Here is a 25,193-nt window from a genome sequence, read left to right as displayed (position 1 = left end):
AGTTGTGATTAGTTATATATTTCGCAGAATTTATAAAAAGTGTAAAACGCAAGAGGTATATCATCTCGTTGCGGTGTTTTGTAAAGTCTAATTTGTGGTAATCTGCTACTAAAAACATGTATGAGGAGCTTCAGCTTGAAAAATGGTTGCTGATTTTCATTTAACCTAAATGCTTGAATTTACAATATGCCCAAATGTTAAGGAGATGGCTGGCTGAAAATTTCCACCCCTCCAACTTTCCGCCCACTACATAACGTTTGTTTTTTCTTCACTTCACTGTGACCCCGTTCGTAAACAAAGCTCAACAAAAAAAATATGAAAGACAAAAACAACAACGAACATTCGGTCTGCTTTGCCCGGACGGACGGTTTGTTTTGAACCGTTTTTGCGTTTTCCCTCTTATGTGACATATTCTCTTATTCTCTCAAAATAACTGCGAGAGGATGGGTGAGAGAGCGCGACTTCGCCATAAGAGAGAATGGAATGGAATAAAATAAAAAATGAAAATGTATGCGTATGATAAATGAACGAACTAAAAAAAATTAAAGATTAGAAGAATTTTTTCATTTTGACAAGTTAAAAGCCCAAATGAAGGTGTGAAACGGAAAAACCTCAAAAAATCTGAAATAAATTTAATTCTAAGCAGTCGCCACATATAAAAAAAGTAGTAGAGTAAAAGTTTAACCACAATTGCGACGGAATAAAGTGTGTTTGCATGCATCCAAAAGTGAAAAAAGGCGAAATTGTGTGTGTAGTTTATAGAATTGGTGGATCCAAGTGAAAAATTTACGCTGTTGCCCCTACGGATACAAAATGGTTTTGCGTTCGGGCATTATATTGCCTTTTCAGTTTCGAGACACGAAAAAACTGTTGATGATTGGAGTGCCAGAGGAAAATCGTGATCTGAGTATTTGGGATTTGAAAAATGTCGGTGAGTAGTATGTTGAATGTATGGTCCGTCGGTCGGTCTGTCTTGTTTGATGTCACAATGCGGACGGACAGCACCATCAGCTTATTTGTGTAAAGTAGCACAAATCATCAATTTATTAATTAATTAATAGAAAAATTCCTTTTACTATACATTAAGCGATGGCCCCTCTGCCCATACCACCAATGACACTATTCCTGCTGCTTCCCAATCGTCGAGAATTCAAGTGTGTATTCAGTGCAATTAAATTTTTTTTGTTGTCTTTGCTTTGGCTGTTCTATAGTAGTTTTATTTCTTCTGTGGTGAACAAGGTTGCCATATCACTGAATTGAGAACTGTATTTGGGAGAAGATGTTTGAAAAGATCAAAGGTTGGAAAACAATTCTTTGTTTAAAATTTGCAAGTGCAAATATTTATTTTTAAAGTGGGAGTAGCCATTCATTTGTGATCCTGTGTTCGAATCCTGACGACATCAGAAAAGAATTTCAGTGAGGTTGTCCCCTTTCTAATGCTGGCGGAATTTATGAGGTATAAGCTATTCAAAACCACATTTTTAAAGCGACGCCCTGATTTCACTATAAATAAGAGACTCCTTATTAATGAGCCTAAACATGAATCGGACAGCACTCACTGATATGTGAAAAGACTGCCCCTTGTTCCTTAATATTCGTGGTTCAATTTATATTAGCAGAAATTTATATCTACATTGAATCAAGCAGTGCAAACGGTTCATATAAAAAATTAAAAAACTTGTCTCCAGTCTGCCAAGGTCATTCCACGTAGTGGGCAATGTAGGGACTTGGTGACGAATATTTTCAAGATTTTGTGCCGTCAAGTAAGTGGTATGTTACAACCCTCAATGCCGTCCGAATTGAGTAGAGGTTTGGTAGCTTGGAAAACGCTCATTATAAACGGCTTTGCTAGTTTTTGCCTAAAGCCCAAATGCGACATGCGAACCTCTCGGTTGGAGGGATGTTTTAGCGAAGTCCTCAAAAAACCTAGATTTGCTGGCCGTGACATATCCTGAGCGAGGTTTTCGGTTTGCTTGGTGTTACAGGGTGACATTGAAAACATTGGATATTGTTCTTTTTATTTTATTTTATTTCAAGAAAATTCTTAATTTGATAACTTTTTGCACCCCGTAATGGATTTATACCAACAAAATAACGTTTAGTTTCGGAAAATGCGCACTTTATCAGCAAAAAAGTGTAACAGGTTGACCAAACGCATAGTTTTTTCATGTTTTTTACCATGTGTTTGCTACCAAAAATGTTTTTTTTAGGTGCATACTGGGCCTTATTTGGCAATTTTTCATCAAAGGCCAAGAGGAGTGGCGCCTCAAGTGTCATGGCCTCCGTAGGGAGATGATTTTTTCGCGAATTTACTATCTGGCAGATTCGAGAGGCCTACATTTTTAGAAAATCCCGACTAAATTCGACTTTTAGCACTGGATTTCCCGAAGTTTAGGTTTGAGCACGTGGTAATCCTAAATATTCTAAATTGTTTTACTGATGGGCACAGTAGCGTAGAAATTGAAATGAAACTTCCGTCTCATCATATGTATTCCACTGACGAAATTTGATTGATTAATAACAAAAAAAAAAAAAAAAAAAACAAACGAAAATGTCCCCATATGACGCTCAAGGCCAGATTTGAATCCTGGCGAAAATATCAAAAAAAATTTCAGCAGTACTTATCCCTTTAATTATATTGGCGACAATTTTTTGGAATCCCGTCATGTAATATTACTTAGTGGTGTCGATCTGTATTTTGCCGTTCGGACTTCTTATTGACGTAGGCTGTTGTTGTTGTAACCACGTTTTAATGAGGAAGAGGCGATCCTCGTCAAGCTCTTGTAGGTGAGCAAGCTCGCTTCGGTCCAAATCCGATCCGAACCGATCGCCGCGGGAACAGGGTGGCCATTGGCTATTTAAAGACGCCAATAACCCGCCTTATCATATCGAGCATCATAGGCACTCAGTATTAGTGCAAGAGTCGGTGCCGCCCGGCCTTTCACTTAGACTCTCCGCTCGATAATGCTGATTGTCCGCGACTGTCGTTACAGCTACTCTGTATGGAGCATTTCACATTCCACGTGAAAGCAATGAACACCACACAGATCGGACCTCAATGTTTCAGCCCTTGTGGTGCTCAAAACTATCACGTGTCGTTGATGTAGGCCATTTGTGATTGTACCTGATCTAAAAAGGCCCAAGGCTATATATAGCTCCCCTAAACCGATTTCGTAGTTGAGTTCTTGGAACTCTACGAGACCCTATTTCTTTACAGATTAGGCTGAAAGTTTGCATGGTTAGTTCTATAATGACTTCCAACAATCATATCCAGACTGGTACAAATCGGTCTATTACTTGATATGTATCCCCTATAGAGAGAGGAAAATTTATACGATTTGTTTTGTTGAGTTCTGTTATTAATCAACATCTAGTCCAAGCATTGTCTGAATCAGTCTATTGCGTGTTATAGCTCCCTTATAGCCTTCTGTGCCTCGGTTGCTTTTTGCTACAGGGTTCAATTGGAAGCATCAGAGATTGTTTTCGACTTCATTGTAAGAAAACTAATGCTTTGATTATTTTTTTGCTGCACGTAATGGATCCATTTATTCATAATAAGACTTCATTGTGATAAATACGAGTACGCATATTATCTGGAAAAAAGTGTGTCAGATTGGCCAAACGAATGGGTCGTTTTTTTCACCTTTTTGATTGGTAGCGAAATTTTCGCCAGAGCTGCATACCGGGCTTTAGCTAAAATTAAAATAGGCTGTGTTGTAGCCAGCGTTACCGTTGGAAATTTTCAAATAGTGGCACAAAAAATGTCGTATGTAAAAAAATGGTGTTTTGTGTTTTGAAAAGTGGCACAAAAAGTGGCAATTTTTTTTTGTTTTTATTAAAAAAGAAACAAACGAAAAAGGTAGTGGAAACAAAAAATAAAAGCATGAAATAAACCTTCTGCTTTATACAGAAATAACATAAAAAACTTGTTGAAATTGGTCCAAAATTTGGCACAAAATTTTTTTAAAAAAATAAAACGTGTTTAACAAAACAAACAATTCAGTTTTTTTTTTATAAATAACATAAAAAGGTGTATAAAAGATAAGTTCGGTCAATCCGAATCTTAGATTCTCACCACCGTAAATCAATCCTAGGTTTTCGGTCGAGACTTTTTGGAACCAAAAAGACAAAATCAAATTTGAACGGACGAACGGACTTTGCAAAATCGATCTACGATCTACAGAACATGTATTTGTAGGATTTAGAATAAATGTTTTGAGGAGTTGCGGTGTTTGGTATTTAAATACCTAAATGATACAGGGTGGCTGATGAAAGCCGCTACCAAAAAAAAATGTAATAACTTTTTTTCTATTTAATAATAATAATTTAATAATTAATTTAATTAATTAATTAATTAATTTAATTAATAATAATTTAATAATTAATTTAATAATTTAATTTAACATGAATAAAAGAAAAATGTATTCCATACACCGAAAAAAAAATGTAGCAATATTCATCATTGTAGCAATATTCATCAGCCACCCTGTATATTTCACAAACATAAGCAAAATTTTTTTGTTTTGTGCAGTTGCTCTCCTTCATCTCAAAAATTTATATGCGATTTGTTGGACTACAAACGAAAGCTAATCGATAAATATTGGGTTGCCCAAAAAGTAATTGCAGATTTTTTAAAAGAAAGTAAATGCATTTTTACTAAAACTTAGAATGAACTTTAATCAAATATAAAGGGTGATTTTTTTGAGGTTAGGATTTTCATGCATTAGTATTTGACAGATCACGTGGGATTTCAGACATGGTGTCAAAGAGAAAGATGCTCAGTATGCTTTGACATTTCATCATGAATAGACTTACTAACGAGCAACGCTTGCAAATCATTGAATTTTATTACCAAAATCAGTGTTCGGTTCGAAATGTGTTCAAATTTTGACAAATTTTGTTCAGCGATGAGGCTCATTTCTGGTTGAATGGCTACGTAAATAAGCAAAATTGCCGCATTTGGAGTGAAGAGCAACCAGAAGCCGTTCAAGAACTGCCCATGCATCCCGAAAAATGCACTGTTTGGTGTGGTTTGTACGCTGGTGGAATCATTGGACCGTATTTTTTCAAAGATGCTGTTGGACGCAACGTTACGGTGAATGAACACATTTCGAACCGAACACTGATTTTGGTAATAAAATTCAATGATTTGCAAGCGTTGCTCGTTAGTAAGTCTATTCATGATGAAATGTCAAAGCATACTGAGCATCTTTCTCTTTGACACCATGTCTGAAATCCCACGTGATCTGTCAAATACTAATGCATGAAAATCCTAACCTCAAAAAAATCACCCTTTATTTTTTTTACACTTTTTTTCTAAAGCAAGCTAAAAGTAACAGCTGATAACTGAAAGAAGAAAGAATGCAATTACAGAGTCACAAGCTGTGAAAAAATTTGTCAACGCCTACTATATGAAAAATCCGCAATTATTTTTTGGGCAACCCAATAGTTGTATTTTTGAACAAGTGGCACAAATAGATGGAAAAGTGGCCCAAAAATGATAAAAGAATGGCGTTTAATATCAAAAATAAATCAGTGGCACACAATTGGCATCGAACAAAAAAAGTGTCAAATTTTGATTCTAAAGTGGCACAACGGCAACGCTGGTTGTAGCACACTCTAAATCCTACAAATATAGTTTTTATTGCGATGTGGCAATCCTAGTAACTACATATTCGTTTACTATGCCGTCTGTTTATTCTACGTTTAGTCCGGACCTTTGTTTTGCTTTCTTTCGTTGAGTAAGCAATTCATCAGACAATCATTCTATTTGAAGGGGGGGGAAGGGGCGGTGTATGAGAGAGCACTCTTTCGGCAATTATCTCTATGAGAGTGAGTGTGTGTGTGTGTGTGTGTGCGTGAGTGTGCAAGAGAATATGCTTCTATTTTTAACTTTTTATTATTATGCTTCTATATTAATTACTTGTAGAGCTTTCTGTTCTACTATAGCCCGCCATTACCACCAACACCACCATATAATTATAGGAGCTCTCTTTGTAAACTATGGGCAGGAATGCCATCGTCTTATCTATTATACATTCTAAAATTCTTGTTTGCTCCTTCTCTCTCTCGCATATCTTAATTTTATTATATTTATATGAAGAGATGTTTATTTTTCTTCCCATTATACCTATCTAAAAAATATTCTTTAATTTTTATCTCTTTCTCTTCTATGGTGTTTACAGTTCGCGCCGCTTTTGGAATTTATAATTTTGAATTTCGCAATAAGAAGATTGGTTTCAACATCCCCGATGAATTGCTACTGCAGTATTTGGCCCAGCGACACGATTTAACCAATTTCGTTATAGAAATTGGCCAGGGTAAGTTTGAATATGTTCATCAATAGGTTTTATTGTTTTTTTTTTTATTATTGATGATTATTTGTTTACAGCGTCCATAGCTTTTTGTTTTCTTATTTATTTTTTTTTTTCGTTGTTATAATGTTGTTAAAACTGTTATACTACTACACAAGTTTTGTTATAGGCTTAAAGAATATTTTGAAAATTAATTTTAGGTGGCGAACCAGGATTAAATCGATGTAATTAAAAATACAGATATCTACCTACGTACAAACGTACTCAATACACATACGCAGACAAAAGATGTCTCTGCACGCATCATTTAAACTTAAATTCTGTTAAACACAGCAATTTATATGCGCGCTATCTACAATTCTTCCAACGGGTTATTAAAATAAGTTATATGTAATACTGTATGCCGCAGTAGTGGTGTAGGGTATACAAATCATAAAGCTCAAAGAGGCTGTTTTTCTATTTTAAATGATGATGGCGGGTCACTTAATGCCATCCTTCAGGGACTTGGACGATGTGAAGAGACACCAAGAAGAGACGCCTCAGTGTGCAACAGACTGCTACGCCAACAACAGCATCCAACCAAGTATAAAGTCCCCCTATATGCAATAGGTTGGCATAACCGCCTTAGCATAGATTTCTGGGACACCATCAGAAATGGCAATGCATCCACCAATTCTGTAGCAATTTGCGATATATGGTCATGTAAAGTTTGCGAATGAGAGCCGCTTAGCGGTAAGCTTAACAGCGATCTCACTATCTCATACAATGGACTGGATAGTTGACGTTGTTGTAACCATATTTTCATGTGGAGGTGGCGATCCTCGTCAAGCTCCTGTAGGCGAGCAAGCGCGTTCCGGTGCAAAAGACCGATTGCCGCGGGAACAGGGTGGCCATTGGTTTCTTAAAGGCACCAATAACTCGAGGATCGTAGGCACGCAGTATTTATGCAAGAGCCGTTGCCACCCGACCTTTCACTGAGACTCTCCGCTCGATGCCTGCTGAAGTTTTAGACCGTGCTTTGGTTTGTCGGGAGGAATTTAGGGTGGGTTAGGCTGAATAGAGATTCAGATTCTAATCCGACCTCACACCACTATGGACTTACACCAAAGCCCATTCCGGCACGGGATAGCTGTGAGCACCACACAGGCTGGGATTTTAAGTTCCGATCTGTGTGGTGCTCTTAGCTGTCACGAGAAGCTTATCTGCGAGCCATCCCGCGCGTCCACTGGTTGCGGATAGTGCAATGCTCTATACGTAGTAGCTGCAACGGCAATCGTGAACAATCAGCGGCATCGAGCGGAGAGCCTTATTGAGAGGCCGGACGGCATCGTCTCTTGCATGAATACTCAATGCCTATGACGCTCGAAATGGCGTCTTTCAATAACCAATGATCACCCTTTTGGGCCGGAACGAGATTGCTCACCCATAGGAGTTTGACGAGGATCGCCACACCCACATGCAAATGTGGCTACAACATTCTAAGCCAGTAATCGGCTTGTTGTGCACACTTATCTACGTCTGGAAGTCCCTACTGCTTACAAAATTTTTAATAGTTTCTATTTTAGTTGTTATTGTTGTAACCACATTTGTGTGTGGAAGTGCCGATCCTTATCCAGCTCCATATGTGACCAAGCTCTTTTCGGTCTGTAGCAGCGGGAACGTTATGGACATTGGTTATTTAAAGGCGCCAATAACTCGCCTTTTCATATGGAGTATAATGGTCGCTCTGTATTTAATCTAGAACCGGTGCCGGCCGGCCTCCCACTGAAACTCCACTCGACATCGCTCGTTGATTGTTCGTGACTCCAGTTGCAGTTGAGCTTCTCGTCAGGAAGATGAACACCACACAGTAAATCGGATCTGAGAGTTCGAACCCGTGTGGTGCTCCTAGTCATACCGTGCCGGGTTCCATTTTAGTCCCCTTAGATGGTTCAAGTAGGGCATCGTATCCGCACCAAAATGCCGGAGTCTGTTAGTTGCGCAAGCTGAGCGTTGGATACTGGATAGTCGGAACTGAGAGTTCGAACCAGTGTGGTGCTCCTAGTCATACGGTGCCGGGTTCTATTTTAGTCCCCTTAGCTGGTTCAAGTAGGGCATCGTATCCGCACCAAAATGCCAGAGTCTGTTTTCTGCGAAAGCTAGGCATTGGCTTATTGACTATGTGACCCGTAATGATACCTAAAGCCATATTGATCTCCATTCGGCTTGCTGTCTGAAATAGCCTCGTCTTCTCCCGATTCTAATCCCACATTGGATTTTCGTCGTCTTACCGACCGTTTCACTGTTCCTCAGTACTACATTTGCATTCGTTATCCACGCCATTAACTCGTACTGAGCCGCCCTGTTAGGTTTCGCATTCGACAAGTTTATTGTTGGGTGTCCTCTGGTACCTATGGCCAATTCGTTGGCCCTTTTGTTCTCCCTTACTTTGCTGTGGCCACGCACCCAACCGATGCAGACCTTGCCATCCTCAGAGTAGGGGTCTTGGTTGTTATAGCTCTAATGGTCAATTTACTGTTCGTAAAGATGTTAACATTCGACCTCCTTGCCGTAACATCATGCCACCTCACGCATTCCTTAATCTTTCGGATCTTCGCCTGCAGGACCAAATTATGGTCAGGCAGTCGGATCTTTAATATCAGTCCCTGGGTCCTCAGTGTAGACCCCAGGCCCACTCTGCCCAGCCTCTTTGATCCATATGTATAGCATGAACTTCTAGTGCCGCTGGCAGCATCCGATTCGAATCCTCTTCCATTCCAACCATGTTTCCTGTCGTCGTCTCGATAACATCGCGCTGGTGCCTCATCATAAATTTGTATGTCTATGAGCTGTGTGTGATGGGTGATTTACTTGACTACAGAATAGAATTCCTTTGTTTGATAGAAAGCCTCTTGTTGTTGTTGTTGTAGCAGTGTGTTGTATACTGAGGCGGCAGCCCTTGCCGATGAAGGACTTTATCGGGTCAATCCGGTACGTACAACCGGCTGCCATGGGATTGTAGCGGTACGTACAACCGGCTGCCATGGGATTCCTGTTGTTGTTGTATCAGTGTGTTGTACACAGAGACGGCAGCCCTTGCTGATGAAGGAATCCATCAGGTCAATCCGGTACGTACAACCGGCTGCCAAGGGTTAAAGCCTGAACGTCTCACTCTGTATTATCTTTCACTCTATACTATTCTCTAGTATTGTATTTGTGTCAATCCCATGGCAGCTGGTTGAACGTGACGGATTGACTCGATGGAGTGTTTCATCGGCAGCAACAACTGTATTTGTGAATGTGCACTTGTAAGATTTTTGCCACCTGAGAGAAGCGATTTTGCTGACAAACGATATTAAGACCTTGTTGCTACTCCTGCCACATATTGCGGTGGCACTTTTGAAAACTGAAATTTTGAAGACGGTCCAATGTGACACCAAGTATATGGTTGGAATTTTCACACCATCGACTCTTATATTCCTATTGCGATGTATTACCGCTATACATAACCTCAATTAGAGTGCTCAAAGACAAACTATAGCTTGTGGGCTTGATATGATCATGCTATGCACATATTTGGAGCAATTATTTGACTGTTTTGACCTCTTCAGCCGGATGTCATTTTTAACCTCAAAATCTTTTTGGGACAATAGTTGAACAAATTGATGTTATCCCATTGGTTCTTTTTTACGTTATAATTTCTTCTCCCTACCTGTCAAGATCAGACCTGTCACAGGTATTATAACCTATTATAGGTATTGCAAAGATGGGAACCTGAAGCCGGTATTGTCCACATTTGGCACTATCTCAATGCAGTCACAAGCTGATACGCAGAGTTTTAACTGTATCGAAGAGGTTACTCCCATCTCCATATTCTGCATTAGAAACGTTTTAATCTCAGCAGCCCTGGAAATGTCCCCAAAGAGCGTTGATGGACATATCAAAGCTCTTCGATAGATAAAGAGCCACTAGTAGCATGCTAAGGCGAAAATTGACATGATCTGATCGCAAGCAATTAGAGTGCTCAAAGACAAACTATGGCCCATATGTAGAGAACAGTCGATCAGTGGGCTTAATATTTGACTGTTTCGACCTCATAAGCTGTAAATCGTATTTAACCTCAAAAGCTTTTTTGAGGGACTTTATTTTCCTTTTGCATCTTTTTTTCTTTTGTTATTTTTTTCTCCTTAAACCAAATCTATTGTGCGAAGCGGATGAGTGAGAGTTGTTATGATTCGAAGAGCATTCACATGAATAATTTTATTAATCCCAATATACTCTTCTGGATCCCAATATACTCTTATCCTGTTTTGTTTTTACAACACATTGACCAAATATCTCTATAACTAATTCTTGTAGTCTTGATTTCTTAACCCACTGCTTGTATTAATCGAAATTAGCTGTGTGTCGTTGTTATTTTGGAAACGAATGGCAGTTTCGAAATGCAATTTATCAGTTTATATGGCTACTAAAAAGTGTTTGAAATTCTCGAATTGGAAATGCATTCAAGTGTCAATCGAAACGAATAGTAATAGCATACCAAAACCAAAACCAAAAAAAAAAAAAACAAAAAACGTCCGTCCTGTTTATATATTGCTTGTAAGTCTAGAAGTTTATATTGTCTATTAAAACATGGCATTTTAAAATGCTTTATCTTGCAGGTAACGATGAGGCCAACATGCTGAAGGAGCAACAGCTCAACTATGAGCCGTCATGTTCGCAAAAGCAAATGTGTGTACCGCTGCCTCAGAAATCCAGTGAATCCTCAACGAATTTGGACTCGCCCTTGCCAACGACACAGATGCCCCCGCAGCTGTATGGCATGGGTGTGGCGAACAATATGGCCATGCTGGCCAGATCACGATCACCGCTGGATGCCATGGAAAACCAGTCAGATCATTCGAATGTGCTGGAAACGGAACACAAGATAAGAGTATCGCAAGTGTATAGTCAAAACAATGCTGATGCCATAACTCAGGCCATTGGCCCCATGGTTGTGCCCAAGGCGGAACAAGATGATTCCGATATGATCGAGTCAAGGGATTTGAGGTATGAGAGACAAGAGCAGGTGCTGCAGCAACAGCATCAAATGCAACATCAGCAGCACCATCATCACCATCAACAACACGAGGCACAATCACATCATCAACACCAGCAACATCAACAACTGCATCAGCAGCAACAGCAATTAGCGCAGCATTTTGCAGGGAATTATGCCAGCCATCACTCCATGATGGCGAATCCAAGCAATGCATCACTTAATAATCCGTCCTCGCCATTGGGTCAAGTTCCTCCTCCGCAATCGTTAGCACAAGTGAGTGTAGCAAATGCCCAACAACATAATACGCCACCCTCCCAGCAGCAACAGCAACAACAACCGCAATATTCTCCAGTCATGATGAGTCGTTTCAGGAGTAAGTCTAACGCTCAATGCATAAATACAGTCTTTGATTTAATTGCTCTTTTTCTCCCTAGGGCGAGGTGAACGCATGTCCAAGGATCAAAAGGAATTATATGTGAAATTTTTCGAAGAGAATCCCTGCATGTTAACCCAGCGCCGCAATGATGTTTTGTTAGAACCCCTATGGAACAAATTGGCCAATCTCTTGAACAGTGTACCCCAGGGTGCTGTTAAGAATGTGGAGGAATGGAAACAGGTACTGTATTGGAATACAATTGACAACAAGCATTTCATTTCATTTCATTCTTTTAGACCTTTGACGCATGGCGTTATCGCGTTTTCATGTACACTCGCTACAATACCAAATTGGAAGGAGCCGCCGCTCAGAATCCCAAAAACTATAAACCTCTTACACCCACCGATCAACGAGCTTATGCCATGTGGACTAGCCACAAGAGTACGGCACCCCAAGACTTTGAAAAAATGGAAATGTTCTCATCCCTAGATGAATCCCAGGCTACCGACTACGATTACTGACTAATGATGCAAATGTCTTCCTCTTGCTGGCGAAGATGCTAAAGATAACTCAAAGGGATCTTTAGCGTTGAGTCTTCTTCGCATTAAAACAATAAAATACATCTTATCTAAATACATTTTTAAAAAAAAATTACCACATAATAATTTATTACGCTAAGTCTTTCTTCTGTTACAAATGACATACTACTATTTTTTATATAAATTATATAAAGTATTCCATAGAGAAGCCCTGTGTTTATGCCAAAGTGCAATAAAGAGACCACCAAATGTGTGAAACTAAACCCATTGTTGATTTGTGACAAGAGTCCAATTGGAAACAGTGCTTTCGCTAAGCCACCATTTGCGCTGTATTAGAGTGGTCGAAGAAAGCAGTTAATAGTGAAAAGTGAACTAAAAGGAAAATCTTGAAAAAAAATTTGGAGAAAAGTGATTTGAGTGACCATTGGTTTCAGATTCAAAACTTTAAATGTGTCTGGGTGAACAAACCTTTTAATTTTCTATTATTTTGATTTTCAGAGAGAAAACTTTGGTGAACTAAAACTTGAAAATTCGGAGCTCAGGGAGTCGCAGGTTGGTGTTCTCTTCCCAATCAGATTTAACCTTTATTTTTCTAAACTTGCTCTTACTTCTGTTGATGTGGCGATTTCACACCCGGGGAGCAGTAGCATTGCTGAGGTGTTTAGGCGGATAAATATCTAAAGAATCGTTGCTCGTTTCTTCATAATGAAATGGCAGAGTATATTGAACACTTTTCACTTTCACGCATGACGTTTGGACATAATTATCGATCAGTGCTGCCATCTCGAACTGGCGAAACCTTGCCAGTACAGAATCATCTATCTTCACGGAGCTATATTTCGAAGCTGATGACCGAAGAGCACTCTCGACAGGCTTCTCTCTTCGCCAGCTTAAACAACTGCAATTTACTATACACCAAGAACTACTATGAGCATCAAAAGCGTCGGCCATCGTCAGGAGTGGCAATTTTCATTATAAGGACGGCTTTCGATTTATTGCAAATTAACTTGGATATAAATCCTGTTGAAAAAATATTTTACGAGTGTTGATACACTTTTGACGCTCATTGCGGGTACAAGGCCATCAAGTCACTAGCCAGCAGTACTTGGGACATTATCAAAGAAAACCTATTGACCACATATAAAGCGATTAACCGAAATTTGTTAAATAAGCTGATACGGAGTGAGCAAAATGTAATGGGGAAATCTTTGCATGCTCTCTTCACATGGCGAACAATTACTATCTGCACGATTAAGATCCTTAAGTTAAGGGACATTGTGAGCATCTTTCTAGGTTAGGTTGCATGGCTAAACAATTAGAAGTGGTCTCATTTGTAAAACCACCACAAATCATATGGTGCAATCCGGCATCTTGCCATTAAGCCAATCGTTGTTTTTCCAACACACGCAAACAAATTTGTGTGAGTGTGTGTATACGTATGCGTACATGAGCGGAGAATATGCGTGAAAGAAGATAACAACAAAGAGTATGCAAAACAAAAATCTGACATCTTAATACCGTCAAACCCATCCGGCTATTAACAGCTGTTCGCGTGAGACCACCTTTTTAAATACGCCTTGGTTAGGTTGAACCAACGACATATAAAAGGGCAAACAAACAACAGCATTGGCGCAACATTGCTCAGAATGCAGTCACACAGCTGATTTAATCAATCTTCTTATACTTGACAAGAAGAGAATAGAGAATAAAACATAAACAATAGAGAGTTTAAGAATACATCAAAAAATGGATCGCGCTATAAGGCTGGTACTATGTTCGTTTTTCACAGTTGAAAACTCACGTTTTTCGCGATTTTGGAAATGGCTCCAAAATTGGTTATCAAATTCGTTTTCTAATCTCAAATACCTTCATTTGAGCCACATATTGGCTTGGTCGAAAAATGCTTACCCTTTGAGGGGTGTTTTGGGGAAGGTGTGATGCCCTAAATACATGGTCCTACATTGGGATATCAAATTTGTATTCTACTCCCAAATACCTTTCTCTGAGCTCCATATTGCGATGGTCAGTAAAAAATTGCTGTTTGTGGGGTATTTTGGGAAGGGGATAGACCCCCAGAAAATTGGTCCCGAAAGTGGGTATCGATTCTTGGGGTCGAGCTCCACTGTCTTGATGATCCAAATTGTCATGGTGAGCAAATGCGTCCTATTTGGGTGTTGTTATAGGAGTGGGACATCCCCTAGACAGTTGGTCCCGAATGTTGATATCAGATTCATGGTCTACTCCCAAATACCCTTCATTTGAGCTCCATTTTTCCATAGTCGGCAAACATGGCCTGTTTGGGGGGTGGTTTGAGCGGCCACTCAGTGTTTTGGCTTTGAAAATATATATCAGATTCGTGTTCTACTCCAAAATACCTCTTATGTGAGCCTCATATTGCAATGGTCATAATTGGGTTTCATTTGAGTTCCATATTGCTATGGCCGTAGATTTGTCTTCTTTGGCGTATGTTGTCGGGGATGGGCGGCCCCCCAAACACTTGGTCCCACATCTGGATATCATATTCATATTTTATTTAAGCCCCATATTGCCATGGTCAGTAAATAAGTCCTGTTTGGGGGGTGTTTTGGGGAAGGGGTGAACCCCCAGAAACTGTATCCCAAAATTGCATATAAGATTTGTATTTTACTCGCAAATACTTTTCATTTGACTCCCATATTGCCATGGTCAGTAAATAAGTCCGATTTAGGGGTGTTTTGGGGGTTGGGGTGGTCCCCCAAACACTTGGTCCTACAAATGGATATCAGATACGTTTTCTAATCTTAAATACCTTTCATTTGAGTCCCATATTGTCGTGGTTGGTGTATATATATTTGGCAGGTTTTGGGGTGGGGCGCTCCCCCCCTAGGTACCTCATCCGAAATTTGAATACCAAATTTTTTTTTGTAGGTTACTATAAGAGAGCACACAAAATTTCGCTTAAATCGCACCACCCATCACCGAGATCTGGCGTTTGTGAAAATTAGGCTAAGGGGGAGGGTCGCTCCCCCTCACACAACCGTAGCCCAGAAACATCTTCATTATCTACAGCGGGTGGTGCTGAAAAGCAAATATGTGCCTCTGTATTTAACAGCGCTTTAGGTATATTTGAACAGCCCTAAGACAGCCAAATGCTATCAACTTCAACCATCAACCATTCGCATCGAGTTTTCAACCTTTCACTGTTCTGGCTTGACCACGATGTGGAAAATGGATTCGTCTCTAGCATTGACGTCACGTACAGAATATGTGTCGCACTTGTCCACAGAGATATACCATAAAGGTTACCTGCGGTGCAACCCAGACATATAACAGAAACATAGCTGTTACAACCTAAGCCTTGACTAGGACCATTGGATTCCCGGTACAGGATAACTATGCGCACCACACAGATTTAGCATTTTAAGCTCCGCTCTGTGTGGTTTTCATCGTTATGAGAAGCTTAGCTGAAAGTTACCGGGCGCTTTCAAAGGTTTGGGGTTAGTCCGTATAGAGCTATACGGAGTAGCTGCAAATGCAGTCGCGTACTACCAGCGGTATCGGGTAAAGAGTCTCAGGTAGAAGCCGTCGGAATCGACTCTTACTTTAATACTAAGTGCCTATGATGTGCCTCGATTTGACAAGGTTAGCTATTGGCGCCTTTAAATATCCAATGGACATCATGTTCCCACGGCGATCGGTTCTATGGACCGGAACGATATTGCTCTTCCCTAGGAACTTGACGAAGTTCGCCATACCCCAGTACTCACTTTTATTCGCATTTATTGGATTTTAATATCGAAGTTACTTTGCCAAGTTTTTTGAAAGATCGGGGCCTGATTGAAGAGCTATGTCGGTCTTGGTGGGCTCTCAATGTTCAACGCCGCCAGTTATTTTTGAACTTGAACGTATGAATCCAGTTTATAAAGGAATTTATAACCTATCCTATCCCCAACTTTATTTTACATATTTTTATAAACACCACCGTAGGATAGGGGGTATATTCATTTAGTCATTCCGTTTGCAACACATCGAAATATCAATTTCCGACCCTACAAAGTATATATATTTCGGATCGTCGTAAAAATCTAAGACGAATTAACGATGTCCGAGTGTCTGTCCTTAAAAAATTGAGATATTGAGCTGAAATTTGGCACATATACCTCTTTTTGATGCATGCTGGTTAAGTTCTTGAATAGGCCAAATCGGGCCATATTTGGATATAGCTGCTATATAGACCAATTTTCCGATAAAGAGTCTAATGCCCATAAAAACTTTATTTTTCATCAGATTTCGCTGAAATTTGAAACAGTGAGTAGTTTAACGCTTCCCGACAAATATGCTTCCCCAAATATGGTTCCCATCGGACTATATTTAGATATAGACCGATTTCCCGATAAAGAATCTGATGACCATAAAAGCTTTATTTATTACCCGATTTCGCTGAAATTTGAAACTGTCGGTTATTTTAAGGCTGCCGACATTTGACCGAAATATGGATTAGATCTGCCCATATTTAGATATAGCTGCCATATAGACCGATCAGCGGGTAAATGGTCTGAAGGCCATAGAAGCTTTATTTTTGATCCGATTTCGCTGAAATTTGCAACATTCGGTTATTTTAAGCCTCCCGACATCTGACGTAAATATGGTTCAGATCGGACTATATTCAGATATAGCTGTCATATAGACCGATCTGCCGATAAAGGGTCTGAAGCCCATAAAAGCTTTATTTATTACCCGATTTCGCTGAAATTTTAAACAGTGAGTATTTTATGACCTCCCAGCATCCGACCAAAATATTGTTCTGATCGGACCATATTTTGATATAGCTGCCATATAGGCCGATCGGCCGATAAAGGGTCTGAAGCCCATAAAAGCTTTATTTTTTATCCGATTTAGCTGAAATTTGAAAGAGTGAGTAGCTTCAGGTTGCTCAACTCCGAACCTAAATATGGTTCAGATCGAACTATATTTAGATATAGCTGCCATATTGACCGATCTCCCGATATAGGGTCTTAAGCCCATAAAAGCTTTATTTATTACCCGTTTTCGCTTAAATTTAAAACAGTGAGTAGGTTAATACCTCCCAGTATCCGACCTAAATATGGTTCTGATCGGACTATATTTTGATATAGCTGCCATACAGACCGATCTCCCTATAAAGGGTCTGAAGCCCATAAACGCTTTATTTTTTATCCGATTTCGCTAAAAGTTGAAACAGTGATTTATTTTTAGCCTCCTGATACCCAACCTTAATATGGTTCAGGTCGGACTATAATTAGATATAGGTGCCATATAGACCGATCTGCCGATAAAGGGTCTGAAGCCCATAAACGCTTTATTTTTTATCAGATTTCGCTAAAATTTGCAACAGTGGGTTTTTTTAAGCCTCCCGACATCTGACGTCAATATGGTTCAGATCGGTTTATAAAGGGTGATTTTTTTGAGGTTAGGATTTTCATACATTAGTATTTGACAGATCACGTGGGATTTCAGACATGGTGTCAAAGAGAAAGATGCTCAGTATGCTTTGACATTTCATCATGAATAGACTTACTAACGAGCAACGCTTGCAAATCATTGAATTTTATTACCAAAATCAGTGTTCGGTTCGAAATGTGTTCAAATTTTGACAAATTTTGTTCAGCGATGAGGCTCATTTCTGGTTGAATGGCTACGTAAATAAGCAAAATTGCCGCATTTGGAGTGAAGAGCAACCAGAAGCCGTTCAAGAACTGCCCATGCATCCCGAAAAATGCACTGTTTGGTGTGGTTTGTACGATGGTGGAATCATTGGACCGTATTTTTTCAAAGATGCTGTTGGACGCAACGTTACGGTGAATGAACACATTTCGAACCGAACACTGATTTTGGTAATAAAATTCAATGATTTGCAAGCGTTGCTCGTTAGTAAGTCTATTCATGATGAAATGTCAAAGCATACTGAGCATCTTTCTCTTTGACACCATGTCTGAAATCTGTCAAATACTAATGCATGAATATCCTAACCTCAAAAAAATCACCCTTTAATTGGATAAATCTGCCAAAAAGACCAATATTTTGAATTATCAATCCTGGTACGTAGTCGGTTCTACAAAGGGATCGATAGCTGAAGATCAACAATTTTGATGAATTTCTAAGTGATAATGCTAGCCTATGTACGTTGTTAAAATTTGTATTGTGAATATTAACCTTCCTTTCAAAAGTTAAGTTTTGTGTGATTTTAAAATTCAAATTCTTTTAAGCTTAAGCTTTCCTTATGGCCAGCGCCTCTTTCAAATTAATTCAATTTAAAAGTGTTTGCTTTGCAAATCCTCTGTCGAATGTAAATTTCAATCACTTCTTCAATCATGCCAAGACTCATTTCGTTTTCTTCTTGTCTTTTGCAGTGTTTGATCCGTGTAAGGATAACTACCATACGCTGATATCGAATTGCTTCTCCTGCCGTTGTGGTTCGACACAAAAACAAGCTTTAGATTTACACGAACCTTCGAAAACACAACACAACACTGCCAGTGGACCGGAACAACACAACAGCCACCACCAACACCACCACAATCAGCAACATGTACAACCCCACTACAGTAGTGCTTCCAATTCACAACATTCACCGGATAACGATGAAGAACCCCCCCTGAAATTACGCATTTCCAATGTGAACTTACTGCCTTCCAATATGGACACAGCCGAACACTTCGAGATAGAGCCTAAAATCGACTATGATGAAGTATCGCCATCGCCGCCTCCCTCAGTGCATTCGCAACAGCAGCAGCAGCAACAACATCATCATCAACAACAACAACAGCCACCCCCACCACCACCAGCATCATCAGCTTCCATACCCTTGGCCGAGGCATCTGCAGCGGCGGCGGCGGCGGCAGCAGCAGCTGCTGCCAGTCAGCAGGCAGCTGTGGCTGCATTAGCATTAAGCTCTTCAACGTCAGCATTGAAATTGCACAATAATCCCGATACCGACGAGGAGACCACGTATATGGAAAGGGAGCTACAGGAACAGGAATTGCATTTAGAGCGTATGCATGAGTATTTTCTACAACAACAGCATTTACAACAGCAGCAGCAACAACAACAGCAGCAACATCAACAGCAACAACACCAGCCACACATAGAGTCCTTATTGCAGGAATCCACCTCAACGAATAGTTTGAGACGTAAGTTTAGTGTGATGCGTGCCTAATTGATTTTGACGTTTTTTTTTTTTTTTTTTTTGCTTTTGCCTAATGCTGTTCTTTTTCTCGTCTTCCGAAACCCCAATTAGAACGCAAAGAACGTATGTCGAAAAAACAAAAGGAAGTCTATGTGAACTTCCTGGAACAGAATGCAGTCATTAATGAACATAGACGCAATGATCCGGCACTAAACCGTTATTGGGTTAAATTGGCCGACATACTAAACTCAGTACCTCAAGGAGCAGTTAAACATGTTGCCGAATGGAAACAGGTTCGTAGGAAGAGTGCATGAAATGAAAAATCCACCTCTCCACTGCATATCGTTGCACTTATTGCAACTTGAATGTGTTTTTGGATTGAAAAAAGTCTTGAATTTAAGATCCACTTTAAATTTTCCTAGAACCAGACAAAATTCTTTATCAAAAATTCTATGCTGCATTCTCTTCATGGTTGTTGGGTCGATTATGGATTGCGACCCGACTACAGTTGCGTTGCCAGGGGACAAAAATTAGTTTAAAGTTGGAAATTTTTGTTAATTTCATTCAATATCGGTATTTTTAAAGTTCAGCTACTGAGAAATTTGTGATAAAGTACGTAATTCAATACAAAAACCAGTAAGGAAGGGCAAAAGTCGGGTGGTGCGGAATGTATTGGGTTGCCCAAAAAGTAATTGTCGGTAATATATTGGGTTGCCCAAAAAGTAATTGCGGATTTTTTAAAAGAAAGTAAATGCATTTTTAATAAAACTTAGAATGAACTTTAATCAAATATACTTTTTTTACACTTTTTTCTAAAGCAAGCTTAAAGTAACAGCTGCTAACTGACAGAAGAAAGAATGCAATTACAGAGTCACAAGCTGTGAAAAAATTTGTCAATGCCGACTGTATGAAAAATCCGCAATTACTTTTTGGGCAACGCTATAGTAGTAATGTTGTCGGCGTTGATAAATTTTTTCAACGGCTTGTGACTCTGTTATTGCATTCTTTCTTCTGTCAGTTATCAGCTGTTACTTTTAGCTTGCTTTAGAAAAAAAGTGCGCGAAAATTTGTTTACATTTTTTTTGTTTGGCGTCAATTTTAATATGGGTACCACATGTATTGAAAGAAATTCATTTAACAAACCGAATCAACGCTTGTGATATGCACCTTAAACGCAATGAATTCGATCCGTTTTTAAAACGAATCATAACTGGAGATGAAAAATGGATTGTTTACAACAACGTTAGTCGAAAACGATCATGGTCCAAGCATGGTAAACCAGCTCAAACCACTTCAAAGGCTGATATCCACCAAAAGAAGGTTATGCTGTCTGTTTGGTGGGATTGGAAGGGTGTGGTATATTTTGAGCTGCTTCCAAGGAACCAAACGATTGATTCGGATGTTTACTGTCAACAATTGGACAAATTGAATACAGCCCTCAAGGAGAAGCGATCAGAATTGGTCAATCGTAAAGGTGTCATATTCCACCAGGACAACGCTAGACCGCACACACATCTTTGGTCACTCGCCAAAAACTGAGTGAGCTTGGCTGGGAACTTTCGATGCATCCACCATATAGCCCTGACCTTGCACCATCAGACTACCATTTATTTCGATCTTTGCAGAACTCCTTAAATGGTAAAACTTTCGCCAATGATGAGGCTATAAAATCGCACTTGGTTCAGTTTTTTGCAGATAAAGGCCAGAAGTTCTATGAGCGTGGAATACTAAATTTGCCAGGAAGATGGCAAAAGGTTATCGAACAAATTGGCAATTATATATTTGATTAAAGTTCATTCAAAGTTTTATTAAAAATGCATTTACTTTCTTTTAAAAAATCCGCAATTACTTTTTAGGCAACCCAATATAATACCCTACACCTACCCTATAAGTACAATGTAGGAGCTATATCCAATTCGATTTCTATGAAATTTACAAGTAATGTCGAGAGTCTAGAGAAAATCCTTGGTACCAAATTTCAAGGAATTCAGTTAACAAATGACCATTTTATTGCATTATCACTGCAAATCGGACGAACATATATTTTGGGAGCTATATCTAAATCTGAACCGATTTCGAGCAACCTTCTCAGATATTGTGGTAGTCGTCGGGAAAAGCGCTGTACAAAATTTTGGGAAGATTGGTTAATAAATGCGACTGTAGTGGCTCTAGAGGTGAAAATCGGGCGATATACAAACATGGCAGCTATATCTTAATCTGAACCGATTTCTATGAAATTCATCAGTTATGTCAAAAGTCATAAGAAAATTCCTCCTGCCAAATTTCGCGAGAATCGGTTAACAAATGACCATTTTATTGCATTATTACTGCAAATCGGACGAACATATATATGGGAGCTGTATCTAAATTCCCGGCGCAGGAAGTGCGGGCCGCACTTAGGTTTTCGACCGGCTAGTATAAAGCGAGCTGCTGCTGCGTTAATGATGTCTCGGAATTGTCTCTCGTTAGTTGCCGAGACATTCGACGGGGGTGTCAGCTCACTAAAGCGTCGATTAGTGTACTCTCTGAAGCCGACCCGATCGGCCTTCTTCTTATTGATAAACCATTGTGATACCACAGGAACAGAAGAAGGAAGATGCCTTCTAGTCCCTACCGTTGAACCATCCAGATTGCTTTAAAAAGCCCTGTAACTTGTGAATGTTCACATCCGCTACTGTCTGATATAGCGCATGTGAACATTCACAAGTTCTCAAAGAAATGACAAACTAAAGTGGAACTTCTTCTAACTGCTAGTGCGGGACACACACACACACAGAAGGTGTTCTGTAGTCTCCTTTTTCTCGATGTCCCTACAGCTTCTGCAAAAGTCGTTGCTGGCAACCTGCATGTTTTCCGATTAGACAGAGATCTGTCATGACGGATACAATGATTGAGACGTCTGTTCTAGCCAATGACAGCAAAGCAGACTTGACCTCTTCAAGTCTATTGTAGATCAGGCCCCATAGTAATGCTCACAGCCCCCTCTTTGTGACCATTTATCATTCGTTGTCCTTCGGGCCTGGTCTTGAAAACATAGCTTACATGTCGCTAGAGGCATACCCACAGATTCCAGTGTCCTTGGAGTGTGTAAGGCAGTTCCTAGTCTCGCAAGCTTGTCTGCTTTAGAATTCCCTGGGATATCTCTGTGGCCCGGCATCCGGAAACAGGTGAATTTTGAACTGTTCAGACATCTCGTTGAGAGATCTGCGACAGTCTAGGGCGGTTTTTGTATTCAAAAAGACGTTCTCCAGGGATTTAATGGCTGCCTGGCTGTCTGAGAAGATATTTATACCAATCGTCGTAATGACATATTGTCTTAGCCATTCCATCACTTCCTTAATTGTGGTCGGGTAACCTCTTCGATATGACCAGTTCTAGATCTTTAGAGTGCACCCCAGAGCCCACCTGGTCGTTTAGTTTGGAACCAACCGTATAGAAGTCTATATAACTTCTGTTACCATGGATGTCGTAGTTCCAATCAGTTCTATCAAGAATAGTGGTACAGTAATTTTTATCAAAAAGCGGCTCAGGTAGGGTGTAATCCACACTGCCTGGAACATCGGATATTGTATCAAGTATAACACAGTGTCCTTGGCCGCCACATGACCAAAGAGAAAGCTCCCTAAGCCTCACGGCAGTGGTCGCTGCAATTTGGATAGCTAATATGTTCAGAGGCATAAGATGTAGCATTTAATTCAGTGCATCAGATGGTGACGTCCTCAGTACGGCTGTGATGCAAAGCCATCCTTTGGATCCGGTTAAGTATTGAGCAGCAGGTGGACTTTTGAAGCGCCGTCCACCATACCACAACACCACATAGCATAATAGGTCTGACAACTACAGTATATACCCAATGCATGACACGCGGTCTAAATCCCCAACTTTTGCTAATGGTTCTCTTGCAGGTGTATAGGGCAAGAGAGGCCTTTCTAGCCCTTTACAAAATGTTGGATTTGAACTTCAGTTTCCTGTCCAGCAAAACACCTAGGTATTTTTCGCTTTCTATAAATGGAACATTCCCTCCGCCCAAGGAGGCAGGTTCCACCCGCCGAAAAGAACTACTTCTGTCTTGCACGGATTTATACCCAGACCACTTTCGGTAGAGGCCACCTTAGCGCAGAGGTTATCATGTCCGCCTGTGACACTGAACGCCTGGGTTCGAATCCTGGCGAGACCATCAGAAAAAAATTTTCAGCGGTGGTTTTCCCTTCCTAATGCTGGGAACATTTGTGAGGTTCTTTGCCATGTAAAACTTCTCTCCAGAGGTGTCGCACTGCGGCACGCCGTTCGCACTCGGCTTTAAAAGGAGGCCCCTTGTCATTGAGCTTAAACTTGAATAGGACTGCACTCATTGATATGTGAGAAGTTTGCCCCTGTTCCTTGGTGGAATGTTCATGGGCAAAAAATTTGCATTTGCCATTTTGGGTAGACCACTTTGCTGTTGCACGTAGAGCTTCCTGAAGTACATTTGGGAAACTTTTCCCTAACCGCAATTGCCACGTCATTAGCATACGCGATCACTTTTAAGCCAAGTTTTGCACATAGTGTTCTGTTATGACTTTCAACAACTGTGTAAAGCTCCCATATAAACCGATCTCCCGATTTGACTTCTTGAGCCCCTGGAAGTCGCAATTGTTGTCCGATTTGGCTGAAATTTTGCTCATAGTGTTCTGTTATGACTCCTAACAACTTTGCCAAGTACGCTACAAGTCGGTCTATAACCAGATATAAGTCCCATATCTTAACAGAATCCATGGTGGTGGGTTCCCAAGATTCGGCCCGGCCGATCTTAGCACGCTTTTACATGTTTCTTTTTTAATTGAAACCTAAAAAAATTTGCAATATATGTATATCCTATCGTTATAACACCTATTTTTCATATCTGCAGACTTTTGACAATTGGCGTTATCGTGTTTTCCTATATGCCCGCTACAATTCAAAAATATCCGGTGAAGAGGCTCTTAATCCCAAATGCTTTAAACCACTGACGATCACGGACAAAAGAGCCTACAACATATGGATACGAAATCCGGACACCGCCCCACCGGATCTAGAACAAATGCGTAATGTTTTCATGAACCTCGAAGAAGCGCAACCCGAATAGCGCGAGGTGGATGATTTCAAGAGGAATTCGGAACGTAGATAATTTTGAATTTTTTGTTCGAAATTAAACAAAAAAAAAAACTAAACTTTTGTGCTATAATGAAAACGCCATGCCATTAATTTGTGTGCTAATCTTAAAAAAAAAAAACAAAGAAAAAAATACAACAAATTGCTACTCACTACCAATTTACTAAGAGGAAACAGAAAGAGGAATGAAGGATGCAAGAAATCTTACCACACTACTACCATCTAATTACAATACATACTACGATTGTTGTCTGTTTAGCCATGTAGTCCATTAGTTTCACTTTTTTTAAGATTACTATTAATTTTTGTGTTGTTCGTATGCTTTTTTTTACAAATTATATATGTATGTGTATATCTAAAACTAAACTATGATGTATGTATGTGTTTATAATGCTCAATACTTTTTAAGGAACTCTATATTTTTGTTTTATAACCTTTTTTTATAGTTTTAAATGACGATATGTGTTGATATTATTTTTATGTTTTTTTTTTGTAAATAAATTAATTTTCAAGAAAACAAAAAACAAAAATGAAATAATAATAATACAATTGTTTTAAAACTTAGCAAAATGAGTTTTTGAGATAAGATTTTTATGAGGAGACAGTTATAAGAAGTTGTTGTTGTAGCAGTTCGTTATACACTGAGGCGGCAGCCCTTGCCGATGAAGAA

General features: G+C 39.7%; 1 protein-coding gene across 3 annotated transcripts; it reads left to right on the top strand.

The window, feature by feature from the left end:
- LOC106094411 (putative mediator of RNA polymerase II transcription subunit 26) lies at positions 1 to 24,982 on the top strand. 3 transcript variants are annotated; one of them, XM_059363103.1, is made up of 5 exons: positions 1 to 931; positions 6,186 to 6,320; positions 18,618 to 19,397; positions 19,505 to 19,686; positions 24,282 to 24,982. In XM_059363103.1, exons 1-5 carry the CDS (start codon positions 814 to 816, stop codon positions 24,495 to 24,497), a joined length of 1,431 nt encoding a protein of 476 aa, XP_059219086.1. In that variant the 5' UTR covers positions 1 to 813; the 3' UTR covers positions 24,498 to 24,982. The 3 variants fall into 3 exon arrangements, with proteins under 3 accessions (XP_059219086.1, XP_013117077.1, XP_013117076.2); XM_013261622.2 differs by lacking the exons at positions 18,618 to 19,397; positions 19,505 to 19,686; positions 24,282 to 24,982 and adding exons at positions 10,955 to 11,707; positions 11,769 to 11,950; positions 12,007 to 12,512 and having other exon boundaries at positions 10 to 931; XM_013261623.2 differs by lacking the exons at positions 18,618 to 19,397; positions 19,505 to 19,686; positions 24,282 to 24,982 and adding an exon at positions 6,515 to 6,611 and having other exon boundaries at positions 6 to 931.
- The last annotated feature ends 211 nt before the right edge of the window (positions 24,983 to 25,193 follow it).

Source organism: Stomoxys calcitrans, chromosome 1, assembly GCF_963082655.1.
Source record: "Stomoxys calcitrans chromosome 1, idStoCalc2.1, whole genome shotgun sequence".
Lineage (NCBI taxonomy): Eukaryota > Metazoa > Arthropoda > Insecta > Diptera > Muscidae > Stomoxys > Stomoxys calcitrans.
This window is presented reverse-complemented; position numbering and strand designations above follow the sequence as displayed.

Bases quoted from the DNA above. Each gene is read 5' to 3' on its own strand.
- LOC106094411 (XM_059363103.1), top strand. From the start codon at position 814: ATGGTTTTGCGTTCGGGCATTATATTGCCTTTTCAGTTTCGAGACACG. The intron at 932-6,185 runs GTGAGTAGTATG...TGGTGTTTACAG, and splicing joins TTGGGATTTGAAAAATGTCG to TTCGCGCCGCTTTTGGAATT. The intron at 6,321-18,617 runs GTAAGTTTGAAT...TGTCTTTTGCAG, and splicing joins CGTTATAGAAATTGGCCAGG to TGTTTGATCCGTGTAAGGAT.